Raw genomic sequence first — 17,586 nt, forward strand, 5'->3', positions numbered from 1 at the left:
GTTAGAGGGTCTGCAAACTGGTCCAGTCAGCATTATGCTGCTAGAGGGTCGTGTGGACGTCTGCAAACTGGTCCAGAGTCAGCATTATGCTGCTAGAGGGTCGTGTGGACGTCTGCAAACTGGTCCAGAGTCAGCATTATGGTTCAACAGTCGTACAGTCGAACATGGGAAGCATACAGGTTCACAGACGCACAAACGCACGCACACCTTTGTGCCGTAACACACACACCTATGCGCTGTGTATTACACAATCCAGTAGATGCACACGAACACTTGAAGTCATACAAAAATAAAAGTAGGAGGGGCAAACACACACACACATCTGTGAGAACGCACATACAGTACACACTCACAGACTTAACACAGATCCAGAACACTAAGAGTTTAAAACAGCCAGGTCCACGTAGGAATGTCCCCCAGTTCGCCCGTCTCTCCCGAGTCCAAAGCAGTGGTCTTTTTGTGTCCGTCAAACATCTGCAAGCCAATCACGATGCAGAGAAAAAGGAAAAAGAGCCAATAAGGAAACACGACGCTCCACCGCGTGGCTCGAGTCTGTCGGGAGAATCCACGGCAGGTCCCCCCCGTCCTCCGTCACGCATGAGGAAACATCCAGCGTTGGGTTTTCAAAAAGTGATCTTTCACTAAACTAGGTTAATAATACTGCATACAAACTCGTCATCGATCCAAAGCCCTAGCTTCTCCTAGTTTAGCTTCTCCTAGCTTAGCTTCTCCTAGTTTAGCTTCTCCTAGCTTAGCTTCTCCTAGTTTAGCTTCTCCTAGCTTAGCTTCTCCTAGCTTAGCTTCTCCTAGCTTAGCTTCTCCTAGCTTAGCTTCTCCTCGCTTAGCTTCTCCTCGCTTAGCTTCTCCTCATGCCAAACAGTGGAACTTGTTGCTTTGGTTGCTAAGGGTCTCTTTCATGTCCTCAGTCCTTCTCTCCACGTCCTTGTTGACCCCGGTCACATGGGTAACCCCAGAGCCAATCAGGCCGAAGCAGGCGTTGACAACAGTGATGAACAGCGATGGTCCAAGTCTACCAGCGGCGACGTAGAGGAGCCACGAGGTACAAGGTCCTGCAGACGCGCATGCACAAGGGAAGTTAACCCTTACACTGCCACACTACCCAAGGGTTAACCCTTTCACTGTGACAATACATAAGGTTAACCCTTTCACTGCCACACAACAAAGGGTTAACCTTTCACAACCACACTACATAAGGTTAACCCTTTCACTACCAGTGAAAGGGTTAACCGTCAGTAGTGTGGTAGTGAAAGGGTTAACTGCCAGTAGTGTGGTAGTGAAAGGGTTAACCTTCTGTAGTGTGGTAGTGAAAGGGTTAATTGAATAGACCCGACTGGGGAAGTGGCCCTGTGTGTGTGGGGGGGGGGGGTTAAAGGTCGATGCCCTTGACCAGCGAGGCCTCCAGGGTGATGGGGAAGTGGTGCAGGGTCTCCAGGGCGCTGATGAGGGTGTTGACGGTGGTCCGGTCCCTCAGCAGGGCGGGCTGCTCGTACATCCTCTGGATCACCGGACACTCCACCAGCAGGGGTAGCCACTGAGGCAGCAGCCGGTCTCTGTGGAGAAACATTAGATTAGATTCTAATGTATTGTCATCATGCAGCACAGTACAGTACAACGAAAAGAGGTTTGGCATCCAACCAGAGTGCAAATGTAACAGTAAAGTGTGATAGTGATATACAATGTACAGGTGATTAAACTGGGTATACAATATATAAATTAGTACTACTGAGTAATAGTGCTAATCAGATCTATGTACAGAGTTGTAGTATTAATATGTACAGTGATACAGGTATAAAGACACTATGGTAGTAAGTCTATAGATATAGTATTAATATGTACAGTGATACAGGTATAAAGACACTATGGTAGCAGGCACATGCACACATAGAGCCCAGGGGTGCTTGAGCACCTGCCTTTTTGAGCCTCATAAAAAAAGTGCCCTAAAAAGAATCTTAAAAAAAAACGTTGCCATTACGCATATAGACTGCCCTTCCAACTGAAAAATGTCAGGATAAAATATAAAGGAAAAGTATCACAGAGACATTTCAAAGGTACTCACAGTTGCACAAGGGTTTCGGACAGAGATACGGGATGGTTTGAAAGCTCGACGTTGCTAATAAACATTTTAAATATTTCTTATAAACTGATCAACACTGTATTATTTCCGCCGTTGGGTGCATGATGCGCATGCGCTGTGATCACAGCGCAGGCGCACCAGGCAGCCAAATACGGAAATAACGCCGTTTTGAGCAGTGTTGACCAGTTTATAAAAAATATTTAAAATGTTTATTAGCAACGCCAAGCTTTCAAACCATCCCGTATTTTTGTCCGAAACCCTCGTGCAACTGTGAGTATCTTTGAAATGTCTCTGTGATACTTGTATAACGAACGGTTTCGGCCAGAACCAGTCCTTCATGGTCAACATACGTTGGTTTCCTATTGAGGAGCAAGTGACTGTGGATTCACTCGGTGCATCACAGTCACGAAAGGGGCTAAGTAATGATCTCCCTGGGAAGCAATGTGATATTTTGATAAAGTCTCTTCTTAGTATCAGATAATATATTCCTTTATTGATCCCCTAAGATAAGATAAGATGTTCCTTTATTGATCCCATAAGATAAAATATTCCTTTATTGATCCCCTAAGATAAGATAAGATATTTCTTCATTGATCCCCTAAGATAAGATAAGATATTCCTTTATTGATCCCATAAGATAAAATATTCCTTTATTGATCCCCTAAGATAAGATAAGATATTCCTTCACTCGGTGCATCACAGTCACGAAAGGGGCTAATCATTACTAAGTAACCTGGACACTTCCTCCCAGCTACGTCCTGCACATGGCCCCACGACCTCTGACCCCGTCCCCCTGGTCCTCACACCCCCCCCCCCCCCCCCCCCCCCCCCCTCACCTGGCACCGAGGCACACCAGCAGCTGGAACTTGCCGTCCTTGCCGATGTTCCTGGGGGTGGAGTTGATGGCGTTGACGTAGCGACAGAGTGACTGACAGGTCATCCCCCGGGGCTCAGCCGTCTCCTGCAGCGCCCCCATCTGGTCGGCTGACTCCATGTAGGCCACGGCCTTCTCTGTAGACGAGATAAGATGAGATGAGATAAGATGATGTGAGATAAGATGAGATAAGATGAGATAAGATAAGATGATATGGGATTTTCATTGGCAGAGATGGGGGTTATAATCTAAGAGGGACATTTAATTTAAAACAACCTATTGTCCGTACAACTCTCAAAAGCAAGTGCATCTCAGTTTGTGGGGTATCCATTTGGAATGGCCTTGATGTAGCAATAAAAACAAACAATAAATAAAAACAAACAACAAAAACAAACAATACTATTCAAATGTTTAAATGCAGATATAAACAGTAATTCTTGGACAAGTATAAATTAGAGGAGCTTGAAAATAACGTGAACTAGTATTTTTGTAATTATTTATTTATTTTTTGCTGTAGTGGATAGATATATATTCTTTTTTGATATTGATAGATAACTTATTACGTATTAATATAATGTTTTTTTAATAAGATTTATTTTTAGCGTTTTTACAACTTTTATTTTAGTTTTTTTTCATGGTCAGACATGACCGACAGAGGAGAGGGAGAACGGGAGAGGAAGTGGGGAGGACATGCGACAAGTGATCCCCCGGGAGCGGGAGGCGAACCCGGGACGGCCGCGTGGGTGTGCGAGGCACTATGCGGTGCGCCACGAGGGCGCCCCATTAACACATAAACCGCCACGCTTATATCCATCAATGTATGATCACTGCCACCAGTCTAAGCCTATGGAGATGTTCACCTTCTTTGCAGGGCTATAACTTTTTAAATTGTATTGCTAAATTGACATTACTATGGCCCATTCAACATCGATTATCTATCGTTCAGGATGTAGGAACGTTATACTTTGTCATTCATAGATTCATACGAAAATACCGTCTAGAATATAAATATGTTTATATCGTTTTCTGCAGTAATTCCTAGAACGCTAGTTATAGGCCTAAACGCATAATATAGATGAGCGATTGCAGTTTGTTCGCGATACACGCTATATTAAAAAATCCAACTGTATACGATCCTAAACGTTATGACTGATCATGCATGGCTGAACGGGGGGGGGGGGGTCGTTTATAATTCCGTGATCATCAGTAAATGCTTTATGTAGTATGGGTTGATTTATTGATCAGTTGGTTTGTAAACAAAGAAATGTACAATCGGCTTGAAAGTGACATCAGCGTCCTCTTACCGTTCGCCGATGAGACTGGAGGAAAAAGATCCCACTTATTTGACGGTGATCGACTCGATCCATTTCCGGTTTGTATGGTGGAATAAACGGCCAAATCATATCGATTATTGAGTTATGGCAGCGATCCATATACACGGATGTGTGTCTAGAGTCCCGCGACAATATGTGACTGCCGGACGGACTTCCAGATCACAGAGATCTTCTGGGATCCATTTCCGGTTTGGCAACTCGCCCGATCGTCCACCAGGCGGCGGTATTGAAGCGTTGCACTGTTGTGCAGGGTCCCACTGCATCAGACCAGGCTCCGTGAGGGAATTATGAATACCATGGCGAAAAAATGAAATATGATCTCAATAACGCCGTACGCCGTGGAATGGCAGAATTAGCATGACCTTGATATGATATTTTTGGACGGGACAATGCAAAATTAATGAACACCGTGGAGTGTAAAAATGGCCGGATTTAGCACGAGGCTAATTTCCATCCGTTGTCCCCAAACATAAAACAGGACTCATAGAAACAGTAAGAAATGTACAAATACATACATAACAGCAATACACAGAAATACTAGTGGCTATAGATATGTCACATGTGGTCACATGACTGGTTGGTCTTCAGCAATTTTTTTTAGTTGCCCTCTAAAAGAAGCAAGGGTGGAGCTTTCCCTTATGGAAATGAGAGACTGTTCCATGTTTGACTGCCTTTTATGGACAGGACGTTTTTGCCAAACGTGGTCAGTCTACGTTGGACCATGCAGTCACCTCTGGTGTCTGACCTGGTGCAGAGTCCAGTGTTTCTTTTTTTGTAGATTAATTCCTGTACAGGAGGGGAAGCTAGTCCATGTAGGCATTTATAGATTAAACAAGCGCTTTTTATGACTTTGAAATGTTCAAAGCTCAAAAAGCTATGTTGTTTCAGAATATTGCAATTTTATTTTACCTTTATTTTACCAGGTAGTCACTTGAGATCAAATATCTCTTTTTCGAGCAAGACCTGGCCAAAATGGCAGCAAAAACAAAAAACAAACATACAAAAATACACAAAACACAGACAAAGACATAAAAGGCAAAGTGGGGCAAGGGGATACATTTGAGCTGCAGCAAATCAGATTGAATGATGGTATGCCAATGGTTTCCTGGCAAATACCTTGATGGCTCTATGATAAAGCTGTTCGATGGGTTTCATGACAGTGACACCAGCAAATGAGCAGTTTGTGAAGCAGTATTCAATGTGTGAGAATATCATGCAATGATGATATGTTTTTGCAGCATCAACTGTTAAAAAAAGGCCGGATTTGTCTCAAATTTACTAAATAAAAATGTATTGTGCTTTTCACTTTTTTTACATGTTTCTTAAAGGATAGGTTCGAGTCCAAGAAGACTCTGAGGTACTTGAAATGGGAAACCAATTCCAGTTCCTCCCCCCCCAGAAACACATTAGACCTTGTGATTCTAACTGGTCGTTTGCTGAACATCATTCATACAGTTTTTTTTGTATTTAGCAGTAGGCATGAGTTTTGCAACCAGTGTTGGACCTTGTTCATTGCATTTGAGAGGTTACATGAGATCAGGTATGTTTTTTTACCATGTACAAAAATGACTGTGTCTGTACATTGAAGTCAGGGCATATGTCCGGCAGGTCATTGATGTATAGGGAAAACAGTAATGGCCCAAGGATCGATCCCTGCGGCACACCGACTGGATTGTCAAGATAAGGAGATTTGACACCATCAACCATGACACACTGTTTTCTGAAGTGGGTGGAGTGGGGTGTGACCTTTGTAAGGTCCCGCCTGATCCCGCCTGATCTCAAACCTACCGAAGTCGGCCCATGTCACCCCACTTCTTAGGGACCTGCACTGGCTCCCCATTGCTGCACGAATCCGCTTCAAGGCCCTCGACCTAGCATACCGTGCGGCAAAGGGAACCGCTCCCGCCTACCTCCGGTCAATGGTCTCTAACTACACACCCTCAAGACCCCTACGCTCTGCATCTTCTGGCCGCCTCAGACCTACTCCTATCCAAGCTCCGGGAGGGTCATCAAAGAGAAGTCGCCTATTCTCAGTCCTTGCCCCACAATGGTGGAATGAACTACCCACCCCAGTTAGGACAGCCGAATCACGTCCAATCTTTCGCCGTCGACTAAAGTCGCACTTCTTCAACCATTATCTGAATAAAAAAAAAAAAAAAAAAAAAAAAAAAACTAACCCTAACTAACCGTACTGTCATGCACTTGTCCTAATAAACTAACCTACACTGTAGCACTCAACACTTTGATGAACATTGTTGCTCAGCTGATAGAGTTGTGCCCTTCCTGATGGCTTGTCGTACAGAACTTGTAAGTCGCTTTGGATAAAAGCGTCAGCTAAATGACTAAATGTAAATGTAAATGTAAATGTAAGGAAGGGGCAGGACCAGATAAGCTTTGCTTCATTCTGCCCCTTCTCGAACAAAACCATTGTCTTGAGCTATGCTGATTATTGTATTTTATTTGTATTTTATTTTATTTAGTTTTTGTTCTTTTTTCTCATTACAAATGTGTGTGTTTGTTTTATGGTTGAAATGTTTGAGATACATAAAGATCAAATCAAATCAAATGAGATAAGATAAGATAAGATATTCCTTTATTGATCCCCTTGGAGCAATTCAGGCATCATAGCAGCATGGGGGAGGGGAGGTACAGGTATGGGCAGGGTAATAGTAGAAAGACATAGATAAGGCAATCAAATTAGATCGGAATATAAAAATGTGAGAAAAAAGAAACAGTGTAAACAAAGGTGAAGGTGATTTCTATCAGCTATATTATACGTTACAATAAATATAGGCAATCAAATAGAAAATTTTATCTGAATATACTATGAGTAAAAGTAAAAGTAAACAGTATACACAAGGTGCCCTAACTGGCATGATATACGTCATACGTTGTAGTCCGTGCAGGTTTTGGTGGTTAAGAGTCAGACATTCCTAATAGTTCTCGAGTTTGATTAGTCAGACTTTGATTTGTCAGCTAAAGGAACCAGGTAGCCAGTTCACTTGTCACTTCAAAAAAGGGACTTCTCAATACAGAACATTCTCCTACCAAAAGGTACCTGTGACACTTCCCACAAATGGCCACCAGAGGGGGTTTAGCTCCTATGCATGTTGTGAGCAGTTCCCTGGACCGCCATGCCTCCATTATCCCAGTAGATGGCGACGTTGTTCCATCACAACTCACCCACAAAGTCCCAGACGAACACGTTCTTCTGGAAGAGTCTGGAAGACTTGAAGTTGTTGTGGAAGAACTGCTCCAGAGCCACGACCATACCGCTCTCCCCACACAGCAGGATGGTGAGACTGCCCCTCTGGGGGGGGGGGGGGGGGGGGGGGGAGGAGGAGGAGGAGGAGGAGAGGAGGAAGAGGGGGAGGAAGAGGAGGAGAAGGAAGGGGTATTTTAAATAACATTACATTCAAATGTATTGTCATTATACAGCACAAGTACAGTACAACGACCACAAGTACATCCAGCCAGAGTGCAAATGTAACAGTGAAGTGCGATAGTAATATACAGGTGATTAAGATGGATATAAAATGTATACATATATATTAGTACCACTGAGTAATAGTGCTAATCAGATGTATGTACAGAGTTGTAGTATTAACAGTGATACAGGTATAAAGACACTATGGTAGTAAGTCATACTGGCCAGCAGTGTAACTAGTAAGAGGAGGTGAGGTCGGTCTCTCTTGGTCTCTCTCTCTCTCTCTCTCTCTCTCTCTCTCTCTGCCTCTCTCTCTCTCTCTCTGCCTCTCTCTGCCTCTCTGTCTCTCTCGCTTTCTGTCTCTCTCCCTCTATCTCTCTCCGGTCTCTCTCTCTCCCTCTCCCACTCCTATCTCTCAATTAAATGAAATGGAATTAAATTCAAATGGCTTTATTGGCATGATGTACATGTTGCCAAAGCAAATTATTATTAACATTAAACATTAATTAGAAAACAGATATCAATATCAAAGTACAATATATATCATCTCTCTCCTGTCTCTCTCTCTCCTCTCTCTCTCCTGTGTCTCTCTCTCCTGTGTCTCTGTTCTTCTCTCTCTCTCTGTCTGTGTGTGTCTCTCTCTCTCTGTTCTTCTCTCTGTTCTTCTCTCTCTCCTGTGTCTCTCTCTCCTGTGTCTCTCTGTTCTTCTCTCTCTGTCTGTGTGTGTCTCTCTCTCTCTGTTCTTCTCTCTCTCCTGTGTCTCTCTCTCCCGTGTCTCTCTGTTCCTCTCTCTCTCTGTCTGTGTGTGTCTCTCTCTCCTGTGTCTCTCTCTCCTGTGTCTCTCTGTTCTTCTCTCTCTCTGTCTGTGTGTCTCTCTCTCTCTGTTCTTCTCTCTCTCCTGTGTCTCTCTCTCCCGTGTCTCTCTGTTCTTCTCTCTCTCTCTCTGTCTGTGTGTGTCTCTCTCTCTCTGTTCTTCTCTCTCTCTCGGTGTCTCTCTCTCTGTGTCTCTTTGTTCTTCTCTCTCTCTGTCTGTGTGTGTCTCTCTCTCTCTGTTCTTCTCTCTCTCTCTGTGTCTCTCTCTCTGTGTGTGCGTCACTCTCCCTCTCTCTCTGTGTGTCTCTCTCTCTGTGTGTGTATGTGTGTGTCTCTCTCTCTCTCCCTCTATCTCTCTCCTGTGTGTCTCTTTCTGTGTGTGCGTCTCTCCCTCTCTCTCTCTCTCTGTCTGTGTGTGTCTCTCTCTCTCTCTCTCTCTCTTTCCTGTGTATCTCTCTTCTGTGTCTCTCTCTCTTTCCCTCTATCTCTCTCCTGTGTGTGTGTGTCTCTCTCTCTCTCTCTCCTGTGTGTCTCTCTCCTGTGTCAGAGACAGAGAGACAGAGAGAGAGAGAGAGAGAGAGAGAGAGAGAGAGAGAGGGGCAGATAGATACCTTTGGACACACAATAAAAAAGATGTGGAGCTTTGAAGGAGGTTAATGGTGAGGATGTCTTCACAGTGGGACTCTAACTAGGAGACTCTAACTCTGACCCCTAACTCTAACCCTGCCCATTACCCTGTCAGCCACAACCAGCAGAGCAGAGCCCCCTGTCAGGCCACAACCAGCAGAGCAGAGCCCCCTGTCAGGCCACAACCAGCAGAGCAGAGCCCCCTGTCAGGCCACACCCAGCAGAGCAGAGCCCCCTGTCAGCCACAACCAGCAGAGCAGAGCCCCCTGTCAGCCACAACCAGCAGAGCAGAGCCCCCTGTCAGGCCACACCCAGCAGAGCAGAGCCCCCTGTCAGCCACAACCAGCAGAGCAGAGCCCCCTGTCAGCCACAACCAGCAGAGCAGAGCCCCCTGTCAGGCCACACCCAGCAGAGCAGAGCCCCCTGTCAGCCACAACCAGCAGAGCAGAGCCCCCTGTCAGCCACAACCAGCAGAGCAGAGCCCCCTGTCAGGCCACACCCAGCAGAGCAGAGCCCCCTGTCAGCCACAACCAGCAGAGCAGAGCCCCCTGTCAGGCCACACCCAGCAGAGCAGAGCCCCCTGTCAGCCACAACCAGCAGTGCAGAGCCCCCTGTCAGGCCACAACCAGAGACCATTCAATGTGTGAATTCGGTAGTAGTTAACTTGCCATACAAAGTGAGTGTTAGTGTTAGCCAGTGGTTTGTTGTTGTTTTTATTATAACCCAGTGGTAACTTTCTGTTGAGAATAATTGGCCAGGCGGTCAAGAAAAGTCGAACTGCCTCATTCTTCACCGATCGCCACAGTATGTTTTCAACAATGGGATTGGGATTGAGTATTTTAAAGGGGAACTATCTTATAAATGGCCTTTTTCAGTGTTTAGCATTGTTTCCTAGCTATGTGGACTTATATTAATATGATCTATGTCTCTAATTCTCATATTGGCGCATTCTTCCAATTCTCCTCTCACAATATTCACCCTCACTGAACTGAGTCATCTGAAAATGTGATGATTTGTGATGTCAGAGAGACACTGCTGCATGTTAATGTTCAGGCGGCGCAGTGGTTTAGGAGCCCAGGCTCAAAACGGCTTAAGATCTTGAGGTAGAAAAATGCTGTTTTTGAGGACTTCATTAGAAATACAAAACAATGAATTAAAAAAAATAAAAAATTACAGAGGTGTTCCATAAACTCACAGGAATTGTGTAAAAGTGCCCAAATAGTGAAAGAAATTGTAAAATAGTTCCCCTTTAAACGTTATTGTTTAATCATTGGCAACAATTTATTTAGTCTTTTACTTTCAAATACAGTTAAACTAACTTACTTTAACCTAACATAAAATATAGACAGTGCTGATCGAGAAACATCTAAATGTTAGCTAGATATTAGCCCATCGGCCCCTTGCAAAAACTCAGAAAATATTTGCTAATGGCCATATAATGCGTTTTGAAAATAAGCAAGGTTTAACTATTTGGCAACACCCCTAGACTGTCTTCATCATGGCACCCACTTTGGGAAAGCCTGCCCTAGTAAGCGGCATCACATTTTAGCCACTAACAGAGCACTCACTAAGACACGTTATTTAATTTTCTTGCTATGTTTTCCCACGTGAAGGGCAGGTCCTCTCGTTTTCGCCACTCAAAAGGGCACTTTAGCACGACGTTATTTAACCGTGGGGGCTGAGTCCGCCAGTGCTTATTAGTAAACTTCCCCCTTACATCACAACACTGTTGGAATAGAGTCTTGGAAGCTATTCTACACGTTCAAATGGATGGTTCTTAGGGTTCCTCCAGTTTGCTCTGAACTACATGGGAAAAACGGCTTTTTCCTCTGACGCTTCCAACACCTGGAACGTCCTCCAACTGACTCTGAAGCTTCTTCCTTCTTCCTGCTGCATTTAACCGTATGATCTGCAACCACTGTGTGTCGACTTGTAATTGTCTTAGCTGATTCCATTGTTTATTCTGCCTATATGTATGAATCTGCTGATAAACTGTGTCTTGTTTAGTAAGCCCGTCGCCACTGTAAATGAGGGTCGTACGGGTTTAAATAAAGGTTTGTCACTTTGAATGTGTTTGTCTAACACAGACAAATACACACGCTGCTTTCTTAGGCTTTGTGTAAGTGTTTGATACACACACAGAGACACACACACACAGAGACACACACACACAGAGACACACACACACAGAGACACACACACACACACACCTCCTTCTCAGGCTTGCTGAAGTGCTTGATGATGTTGTTCACCGCCTCCCCGATGGCTTCCTGGATCTGAGTGGAGGTCGGCTCTGGAACAGGACGACAAAACAACCACATGAACTTCTTAATCTCATAAACGTGACAGTTATGAGGTCATACTACATGCGGCACGGTGGGTTAGTGGTTATTAACACTGTCGCCTCACAGCAAGAAGGTCCTGGGTTCAATTCCCGCTTGGGGACCAGGTTGCCACGATAAAGATGGACCCAATGGAAAAACATGCAGGACAGATCGCTAACGAAGACGGACAGGAGCTCTTGGATTAGTCCCCGGGCGCGGCCCTCCCCCGGGCGTGGCCCCCCCATGTCTGCTCCCGGCTGCCCTATGGGGGGGAGGATGACGGGGGTCAAGTGCAGAGACACATCGGCAACCCAATGCATGTGTGTGTGTTTGTGTGTGTGTGTGTCCATCTCGCATGTGTGTTAACCTTCTGCATGACAAATAAACACTTCTTCTATACTGGGATTAAGGGGATTTCTGAGAGAAATTGTGAATCCTTCAGAAGAAGAACCACATACCGGTAAGTCTGTTTTATGTTTTGAGAAGACCAACATTAATACGACTTCAAAGCAGATGTGTGTTTCAGCATGTGGCGTAAAACTGTGGAATTCTCTCCAGAATGATTTAAAGAGTTGTAAAAATATCTTTCATTTATGAAGTTGAGACGTAACAGGTTTCAGTATGACTATGTTTATATAAAAAAAAATTATGTTATTGTAAGTATTGCTTGTATATGTGTTGTTGACAGAACATCTGTTTCGATTGTGTATTTATTGTTTTGAGTAAGGGGCTGAATAAGAGTTTCTTCTCCCTGCTCCTTGTCACTCATGGAATGTGCAAATTGAGAGGTTCTTTGATTATGAAATGATGAATGAAATCCTTTATTTTTTATTTTATGGAACTATGCATAATTACCATGAACAGAACAAATACAAATGAAATGAGAGGCCATGTAACAGTCATGCTACAAGTGATGTGGACTGATCGTATAAATGATGAGCATGGTTCACAGACCGTCTGTTGTTGTGGCGCCGTCCCTACATTCTGTATGTGAGGTCCTGTTGTCATAGTAACATGTGTGTCTGTTGTTCTGTTGTTCTGTTTGTGAGGTCATGTTGTCATGGTAACATGTGAGTTGCTGTCTTTGCACTTTTGTCACCAGCATTAATTCTGTGCATCATTGTTAGGGTTGTTAGGGTTATCTGGCTGTACGTTTGACTGGCATATATATTATGTTCTATATCCGTGTTGAAAAGCAGCAGTGGTTGAAATACTGACTGTATCCGCGTCCGGCCAGCGCTGTGGTGCTGATGCGTCTGGTCTGTGAGGGAGAGCGCTGCAGGGGGGGCGTGCCACAGCCCCTCCCAGAATCCTCCTCTCCGATGGCCACCAGCTCGCCAATCAGAACCCTCTCCAGGCTGCCATCGTCCACGCCTTTACCAAGCCACCGCCCACATGGGAACCTGGAGAGGAGAGGAGAGGAGGGGAGAAAGGAGAGGAGAGGAGGGGAGAGGAGGGAGAGAGGAGGGAAAGGAGAGGAGGGGGGGAGGGAGAGGAGGAGAGGAGGGAGGGGAGGAGAAGAGAAGAGAAGAGAGGAGAAGAGAGGGGAGAGGAGGGGAGGAGAGGAGGGGAGAGGAGGAGAGGAGGGGAGGGGAGAGGGGACGAGAGGAGAGGAGGAGGGGAGAGGAGGGGAGGGGAGAGGAGGGGAGGAGGGAGAGGAGAGGAGATGAGAGGGAGAGGAGGGGGAGAGAGGGGAGGGGAGAGGGTAGGAGATGAGAGGAGAGAGGAGAGGAGGGGAGAGGAGGGATGGGGAGAGAGGGGAAGGGGGGAGAGCAGAGGAAGGGAGGGGAGAGAGAGGAGAGGAGAGAGGAGAAGAGGGAGAGGAGGGGAGAGGAGGGGAGAGAGGGAAAGGGGAGAGAGGGAGAGAAGGGGAGAGAAGGGAGGAGAGGAGAGGGAGATATGAGTAAGAGTAAAAGTAAACAGTATACACAAGGTGCAGTATACACTAGGTGCAGTATACACAAGGTGCAGTATACACAAGGTGCAGTACACACAAGGTGCAGTATACATAAGGTGCAGTACACACAAGGTGCAGTATACACTAGGTGCAGTATACACAAGGTGCAGTATACACTAGGTGCAGTATACACAAGGTGTAGTACACACTAGGTACAGTATACACAAGGTGCAGTACACACAAGGTGCAGTACACACAAGGTGCAGTATACACAAGGTGCAGTATACACAAGGTGTAGTACACACTAGGTGCAGTATACACAAGGTGCAGTATACACTAGGTGCAGTACACACAAGGTGCAGTATACACTAGGTGCAGTATACACAAGGTGCAGTATACACTAGGTGCAGTACACACAAGGTGCAGTATACACTAGGTGCAGTATACACAAGGTGCAGTATACACAAGGTGCAGTATACACTAGGTGCAGTATACACAAGGTGCAGTATACACTAGGTGCAGTATACACTAGGTGCAGTATACACTAGGTGCAGTATACACTAGGTGCAGTATACACTAGGTGCAGTATACACAAGGTGCAGTATACACTAGGTGCAGTACACACAAGGTGCAGTATACACTAGGTGCAGTATACACAAGGTGCAGTATACACTAGGTGCAGTATACACAAGGTGCAGTATACACTAGGTGCAGTATACACTAGGTGCAGTATACACTAGGTGCAGTATACACAAGGTGCAGTATACACAAGGTGCAGTATACACTAGGTGCAGTATACACAAGGTGCAGTATACACTAGGTGCAGTATACACAAGGTGCAGTATACACTAGGTGCAGCAGGGTATCTGCAGGTTTAGCCCAGTCAGATTTAAGGCTTTTTAATGCCACTCAGAATTAAATTTAATACCAATTTCACAATAACAAAATGGCAAAAATCACACAACGACACCAAAGATGTTTGTTGGTCCAAAGATGTTTATTAAAACATAACTTGGAAACTTAAAAAAAACTTGAACTTAAAGGAGTAACTGGATTGGATGAATTTCAACAAAGGGGTGACAAAAATAAATAGCAAATATAGCTATACAAAATATGCCAGGGGCCAAGCAGCAAGTGCAACAGCCACATTTCCGTCAGAACACATACTACCATAGGACTGATACCTGTAAGGACACATTACTATTACCATAGGACCAGTGGTGCAGTCGTAATATGGGAACTGCCCGGACGCCGCGGGTATGCGCGTGCATGCGCACAGAACAGATGATTATTATGCAGAATAAATAGTAGGAAACATGTTTACTTTGTATAGGAAATTACTAGTTTTAGTTTAGTTTTTGGAAATATTGCCTTGAAATAGAGAAACTGAAAAAAGTAGCGGGATGTAGCCTTCAATATATAAAGAAATTATATTGTCAACAGATATGGTTGAAAAACAAACAATGTTTTAAATGTAATTGTAGTTACAATTTCTTTAATTGAATGAACTTAAACTAGAAAAGTAAATACAAACTAAATTAACAATGTAACTTAGTTTACAGAAGGACAGTTTCCTTCTGAAGCACAACTTAATGCCTCATCCTTGATCCTTCCAGTCGGGACCAGTCACATAGTGAGAGGTTCCACAGCTCAAGCAAACCCCCACCAATTGGTACAGGCTTGTATTTTGGTTTGGCTCTTCTTGTTCTTTGTTATGCTATCGGTATCCTATTATTATGCAAAGTCTAGGTGATAGATAAATGCCGGCCGCCGGGTACTTTTTATTTGGGCCTCACAGGGTTAAAAGTACCCTGTGAGACCCACGGTTGCAAAATTACAAAATCACTTTTAGCCATTTAAAAAAATAATGTTTATAGGGCGGTCAGGTGGCGTAGCGGAGATTGCGCTCGTCACCAATGCAGGAGATGCTGGGTTCGAGCCCAGCTCTTGGCGTTGCTACCAGCTTGGCTGGTCGTTCATACTAATTGCAAAAAACGTCTTGCAAAAAACGGTGTTGCAATACGATGAAAAATGGTGGAGAAATTTACATTATAGAAAAGATGGCAGAATTCAGTACTGTATCTACAAAACCTTCTGTTTAATAATCTTCCCTTTATTAATTTGCTTAGATTTTTCAGGTCTGGTAAATTTTAGCATGGTGTTATTCACAGTCAAAGATAAAAAAAAATTAATAGAATTAATATTCTCCTTTGGTTCATTACAATTTACTCAAGCCTAGTAACAGACACACTATTTCTGACACTGATCCATATATATCCCTAGATTCAGATCCCAAGAACATGCAAATGGACCATTTAAAAAAAAAGTGTAAATGTTTATTCTACGTCCTTATGGAATGAGTGACATAAAACAAAAAAATGTAAATAAAAATGATGGATGGAAGAGCCGCACATTGACGGGCAAAGAGCCGCATGCGGCTCGCGAGCCGTGGGTTGGCCACCCCTGTCCTAGAGGGTCTGCTGTACCAACGGGAGACTCGGTTGATGAAATATGAATTCAGATCGCTAATAAAAAAATCAAACGACAATACACGTCGTCGGCACTCAACGGGGGGCATGATAAGACGAGAATACACGTCGTCGGCATTCAAAGTGTTAAGACAAATTAAGGCCTTAATAGTTGATAAACAAATTTAAGACTTTTTAAGGATCCGCGGACACCCTGTGCAGTATACACAAGGTGCAGTATACACTAGGTGCAGTATACACAAGGTGCAGTATACACTAGGTGCAGTATACACTAGGTGCAGTATACACAAGGTGCAGTATACACTAGGTGCAGTATACACAAGGTGCAGTATACACTAGGTGCAGTATACACAAGGTGCAGTATACACAAGGTGCAGTATACACTAGGTGCAGTATACACAAGGTGCAGTATACACTAGGTGCAGTATACACAAGGTGCAGTATACACAAGGTGCAGTATACACTAGGTGCAGTATACACAAGGTGCAGTATACACTAGGTGCAGTATACACAAGGTGCAGTATACACTAGGTGCAGTATACACTAGGTGCAGTATACACTAGGTGCAGTATACACTAGGTGCAGTATACACTAGGTGCAGTATACACTAGGTGCAGTAATATAATAATAATAATAATAAACTTTATTTGTATAGCACCTTTCATACAGAAAAAAGACAGGCCTAAAATGAGCACATAAAGTGCAGACATGTAAAAATCACAGTTTTTCACATTAGGATCTAACATCCCAACAGGCCACCTTGTTTATGGTTTGATTCAGTTTTAAATAGACAATAATAAAAATAGTAAGATCAAATAGACAGAGTAAAAAAAGTGCAATAGTGCAGTGCAATAAAATTGTAGAATATAATAGATTAAAAAATATATATATTTTACAGTGCAATAAAACAATTCTGGATTACTGTTCAACAGTTCAAAGTCGTCTTTACCTTCTCTGTTTGGTATCCACAGTTTAAAACCTGACAGTCTTCCCCTCCTGTTTGATACCCACTTTGACCCTTTGAACCTCCCACCCAGGGCAAACCTCCCTCTCACGGTGCAGTTCTAGGCCTGGGTCCTACACAGTTTTAAAGCCTGACAGTCTCTTGTTTGATACCCTCACAGTGTAATACCAGTAAACACATGTCCACTCACTTGTAGGTGTGTCCCGTGATCTCGTCGCGCACCATGACGCAGTCCACCAGCCATTTAGCCAGGAGACCCGAGTTATCATGTCCTAGCTGGACAGTGGTGAGCTTGCCTAGGTTCTGACACTACACACACACACACATGCACAGACACACACACACACAGGCACACACAGAGATGGAGAGACCAAGACACACAGACGAGAATAAGAATCAAGACGATACACAATATTTTCAAACAGCTAAGAAAGGAAAGGAAAAAGAACACATGTAGTCCTAAGTCTACTAATACTCTAGCCTGTACACGACCACTACAGCCAACGCTATAGATATAACCCAACCCTAATGGATACGTCTGTCATGGTGACAAGTGTCAAACAGCAAACGGAGGAACGACTACAACAAGGCGACTAACAACACCTTGAAGACTCATGACTTGATACCTGAGACCCAGTTCTAGGAGGAATAAAGAGTTCTAGAGATGGAGGGATGGAGAGAGAGAGAGTTGGAGAGAGAGAGAAAGAGAGAGATGGGGGTGGGGTGTCGCTAACCTTGAACA

The 17,586-nt window shown here is 44.2% G+C and overlaps 1 protein-coding gene across 2 annotated transcripts in view; it reads right to left on the bottom strand.

Moving 5' to 3' along the window:
* Positions 1–1,359: 1,359 nt before the first annotated feature.
* The window catches only part of dennd5b (DENN/MADD domain containing 5B), a 148,422-nt gene continuing 132,195 nt past the window's right edge, over positions 1,360–17,586 (bottom strand). For both annotated transcript variants that reach the window (XM_084330274.1, XM_084330273.1), the window contains 6 exons: positions 17,035–17,153; positions 12,713–12,897; positions 11,381–11,463; positions 7,487–7,613; positions 2,932–3,106; positions 1,360–1,571 (listed from right to left, as the gene is read on the bottom strand). In XM_084330274.1, the coding sequence (XP_084186400.1) occupies positions 1,388–1,571; positions 2,932–3,106; positions 7,487–7,613; positions 11,381–11,463; positions 12,713–12,897; positions 17,035–17,153 (873 nt within the window). In that variant the 3' untranslated portion in view covers positions 1,360–1,387. The remainder of the gene's footprint in view (positions 1,572–2,931; positions 3,107–7,486; positions 7,614–11,380; positions 11,464–12,712; positions 12,898–17,034; positions 17,154–17,586) is intronic.

This window comes from Notolepis coatsorum, assembly GCF_963971535.1.
Source record: "Notolepis coatsorum genome assembly, chromosome: 15".
NCBI lineage: Eukaryota > Metazoa > Chordata > Actinopteri > Aulopiformes > Paralepididae > Notolepis > Notolepis coatsorum.